This window comes from Apium graveolens, chromosome 2 (genome assembly GCF_009905375.1).
Source record: "Apium graveolens cultivar Ventura chromosome 2, ASM990537v1, whole genome shotgun sequence".
Lineage (NCBI taxonomy): Eukaryota > Viridiplantae > Streptophyta > Magnoliopsida > Apiales > Apiaceae > Apium > Apium graveolens.
The window spans coordinates 68,606,314-68,611,181 of record NC_133648.1 but is presented as its reverse complement, the minus strand read 5'-3'; the positions used below and the strand labels follow the sequence as shown (position 1 = coordinate 68,611,181).

Below are 4,868 nucleotides of genomic sequence, written 5' to 3'. Positions count from 1 at the left end.
AGGCGCATCTTAATGGGCATGTCACTGCCATGGAGAAGGCTGTTGATGAGGTGGTTACTGCAAAATCCAAAATGTAGCTGGACTTGTATCTTTTGAATAATGACAGAGTTCATGGTTGGAAGGAAGAGAAGAAGTTGGTGTACCAGAATGAGTTTGTAGCCGGCTTCGAGGAATGGTGTTCTGGGTTCATAGAAAATGACCCAGAATACATTTTTTCCAAATTTGATGAAGATACCCAAAAATGGGTGAATGATTTCAAAGTCAGGGCTGCATATTCCATCAAGAACAAAAGGATAATCCTAGGCCTGGAAGAGGATGATGCGTCTCCCGTGCCTTCTCCACTTCATGCTCAGCCTCCACTTTCTCCTCCAAAAGATCAAAATAAATCACAGGACATGCCTCATGCTTAGGATGCGTCTTAAGTTATTTAATGAAGTTTCCTGAACAACTTAAGGGTGCAGGTCCCTTTAAGCCTTGCAGTTTGTAGTCTTGTGACTTGACATTTCTGGATTTTGTTTGATGGCACTTTTCAAGGTTTTATACCTTCAATTATTTTCATGCATATTTTCCTTTCCTAGTTATCTTGTTTTTTACAATTTTATTTAATACGTCATACAATAGGCGCGTCCTCAGCTCAAGACGCGTATCCCTACATTCTAGGACATTCTTCCTAATGAGGATGTGTCCTCATTTCAACTGCATCCCAGTTTTCCTTGAGTAATTTTATTGTTAACCCCTTAATACTATAAGTCAAGGTATATATTGCAAGGGCACGTCCTTGTTCCAAGAGGCATCTACCTTTCTAATTTGATTTAATCGCCATAATTTATCATCAATATCATGAGGGCCAAGAGGACGCGTCCTCATGTTTTTCCTATAAGTTACCATTTTATAATTCTAACTCCAGATGCGTCTCCCCTTAAGGACGCGTCATATCAATCAAATTATATTAAAAATGTCAATCAAACAACAAGTGTCAAGGTGTGAGGAAATTTTCAAAGTCTTTATTAATAATATGCTCCAGTGTCAAAAGTGCACCGGTCCCACGACTACTATGCTCTGTGGGGAATTTATTTGAAAATACGAGATCCTTCAACTAGTTCTAAGGTAAGATAGTACATGCACTACCCCCTAAGCTAGGAGGAATTTTATTGCTTCTAGTCCATGATTCAGGCACAGCCCTACCTAAATCAACTGAAAATATAGATAATGATAATATATAAGGGGCCAAAGTCACGCATTACTGGTAATACTTTTAGAGATATCCCATATTCCATGCTCGCGGAACAAGCTTTCCTTCCAAGTCTTCAAGGTTATATGTTCCTTTCCATAAGATTACTTTTATTTTGTACGGTCCTTCCCAATTAGCTCCAAATACTCCATGCTGGGGATTTCTTGTGTTTGGCATCACTTTCTGAAGCACCAGATCTCCCACCTTCAGCAGATGTCCCTTTACTTTCTTGTTATAGTACCTTGCGGCATTCTGTTGATATGCCGCGAGCCTTAATTGGGAATTATCCCTTGTTTCTTCCAAAAGATCCAAGTGAAGTCCCTGGTCAATTTTTACATCTTCCTCCGCGTAACGATCTATGTGAAGTGATCCCGAACCAACTTCCACGGAAACCATGGCCTCGTACCCGTAAGTGAGCATAAATGGAGATTCTTTCGTAGTAGACCTTAGAGTAATGTTATAAGACCACAACACTTTTGGGAGTTCTTCAGGTCAATTCCCTTTGCGTTCCTCCAGCTTGGTCTTGAGGGTATGCTTTATTATTTTATTGACAGCCTCTGTTTATGCTCTGAGGATGGTAGACTGCTGTAAATTCCTTCTTAATCTTTAAATCCTCACATGGTTGTCACAATTCCTTGCTATCAAACTGCTTTCCTTTGTCAGAGACAAGTTTGTAAGGAATTCCAAATCTGCATACAATAGAGTTGAACACAAAATCTTTGATTTTCTTCGAAGTGATAGTTGCCAACGGCATAGCCTTTTCTCATTAACATCTACTTGTGGGGGATGTCTTTCATCTTTCCCCTTGTCGTCATTTCCTCTGCGGCCTCACCTTGTTAATCCACTCTCCCAGATACCCAGCCTTGATCAACTCTTCAATTTCATCTTTTAGGTGATGACATTTATGGGTATCGTGACCTGTAGACTCTTGGTACTCACAATATTTTTCTTGTCTCTACTCTGCCATGAGGTCAGGCGGTCTAGTTTCTTGAAGATTCCTTTGTCCTTTTTTACTTCAAAGATGTGATCAATGGATGTCGCCAGGGGAGTATAATTGATTACCCTCTTTTCATAATTCGATGGTGGACTCTACTCTCCGCATATTCATGGCATTCACCCTATTAGGACTCCGAGCATTCTGCCGATACTCTGGACTTGCAGACATATCTATCCTCTTACTTCACCCCTTTGCGTTGTTGGTATTATCAATCATTTTGGTCTCGGCAAGCGATTGCTCAATTTCCTTGAAGGACTCAGATTGTGCAAGTACATCAGCTAATGACACAGGGTCTTTTCCATGCAAGTGTTTCCAGAAATCCATTCCCACGCGCAGACTAGCTATAAGAAGTATTTTCAGCGCCTCGTTAGTTGCGCCTCTCACCAAGGTAGACTCTGCATTGAATATTTTGAAGTATGAGGTCAAGATTTCTCCTTCCTTCTATTTCACATTGGCCAGTGTTGTAACAGGCGGCGTATACTTCACCGCAGCTTGGAATTGAGTCAAAAACAAGGTTTTCATTTGTTCCCATAATGTGATAATCCCCGGGCCAAGTTTCTAGAACAACTATTGAGCACCTTCTCTAAAAGTAGCTGCCAAAAGACGGCACCGTGCTAAGTCAGGTACTTGATATACATCCATTTCAATGTTCAAGCGTCCCAAGAATTCCACAAGGTCAGAATTTCCATGAAAGCGCAAGTCATTGGTCGTGTTCCTGTATCCAACGGGTAGTTGCGCTTCCCTTACAACAGTAGATGTAATAACCGGGAAAATAATGTGAATATTTTATGATAATTAAATAAATATTATGTGTTTATATAAGTTTAAATTGAATATTACCAGGTTATAGTTGTTATATGTGATCCCACGAGGACCAGAATTTTTTGGATTAATTGTTATGTGTTTAAAATGCATTTATATGAATCGATCCGCAATTTGGACGCTTGTTTATTAGAGTCTTTATCGAGGTACTTGTTTTATCTTGTTTTATGTGCGTTTGCATGCATTTTATGTATTTTCGGGGTTTTCTGTTAATTTAGGAATCATATCGGTTTTTCAAAAATCAACGAACCGGGACCCCACCGGGACGTCAAATCCAACAAAATTCATATTTTTACTTTTATCAAATCATTCATATTTCAAATACCCATTATTTTTGCATTTTTGAATTATTCATAATTTTTGGGGAATTTTGATATAAATTTTATATTTAATTGCTTTTAAAATTATTCCCCATAATCATTATTCTTTGGCCTATTTATTTTAATTAAAAGATAAAAACACCCTTAATTGATTTTGGGGTATTTATTTTTCAAAAAGTATAAATAGCCTAATTAATTATTTTATTTCATTTTATTTTAGTAAAAGCAAAATAGATAATCAAGAAATTAGGGGTGAAAATTTGTTCTTCAACAAAGAATCACTGTTTTTGAGAGCTACAGAGATCCATTTATGAAGCTCTAGTAACCAAATCAATCCTCTCATCAAGCTCTTTCTGTCCATACCAAAACCATAATCTAAGTTTAAGTATTTAGTAAATTCGATTTTTGGTGTTCTTGAGTCGAATTTGGTTTTTGAGTTCTGATGTTTGTTGGTCGATTTTGATGATTTCAATAGCTTCCTGGACTTGTTTAGAATTGATTTGTATTTTTATTTGATTTATTTAAGTTCGGAATTAACAATAGTCGAGTTTTTGTTTTTCTTAATTTTTGATGTCAATTTTCCCGATTATTCAGATGATGATTGTTGATTATGGATATATGAACATGTTATATGTAATTCATGCTCTGTTTCCATGTATAATTTGTTAATTATGGTTGTGTTTTGGCTGAGTTCGATCTTTCGCCAGAAAAGATGAACTCGAGGTTGTGTTTTTGCCGGAATCTGAGTTCCGGGGATTAATTGTTGTAGTTGTTGCCATAATTGGAACGTTTAGATGTTGTAGAATGTGTTTGGGTTGAGAAATGAAAGGGAAGGGGCCGTTTTGGGAGTGTTATGGACTCGACAAAGTCCGGCAAAGAGCATCCGGAATCTGGAGTTTTTCCAGAAACCGGTGGGTCTTAAAACCCGACCCGGTCGAGTTGATACCGACCCGTTTTCCTGAATTCAAAACCCGGTTTCGATCTTCAAAAACCCTAATCCCAATTTCAGAACTTGTTTTTTATTTTTCTTTTTTAAAATTTATTTCAAAATTCAATTTCTATTTTCAAAATCATTTCTTTCAATTTTAAAAATTATTTAGTTATTATTTTTAAATTCAAAAAATTATTTAGTTAATTAATTTAAATTCCAAAATTTTTTTTTTATTATTTTCAAAAATCCAATTTGATTTTAATTATTTATAATTTATTTTAGTTAATTATATATGGCTTTAATTAATTTTTTAATTTATTTAATCAATTAATTTTATTTATAAATAGTTAAATAAAATATAATTATTTGTAATTAATTTAAATAATTCCTAAAAATTATTTTTGAGCTTTTAAAATTTATATTTAGGTAATTAAAAATCAATTAATATTATTATTAATTGATTTATTCCTATTTTATTCTTATTGTATTCTTATTTTATTCATAATAAATAAATCGTTCGTCCGTTTAATACGAAACGAACGCATATAGACTAGAAAAATATTCTGC

General features: G+C 35.4%; 1 protein-coding gene across 1 annotated transcript; it reads right to left on the bottom strand.

Moving 5' to 3' along the window:
• Positions 1-1,255: 1,255 nt before the first annotated feature.
• On the bottom strand, positions 1,256-1,627 carry LOC141690522 (uncharacterized). Its single transcript, XM_074495316.1, has one exon. The coding sequence runs from the start codon at positions 1,625-1,627 to the stop codon at positions 1,256-1,258; it is 372 nt and encodes a 123-aa protein (XP_074351417.1).
• Between the last annotated feature and the right edge of the window lie 3,241 nt (positions 1,628-4,868).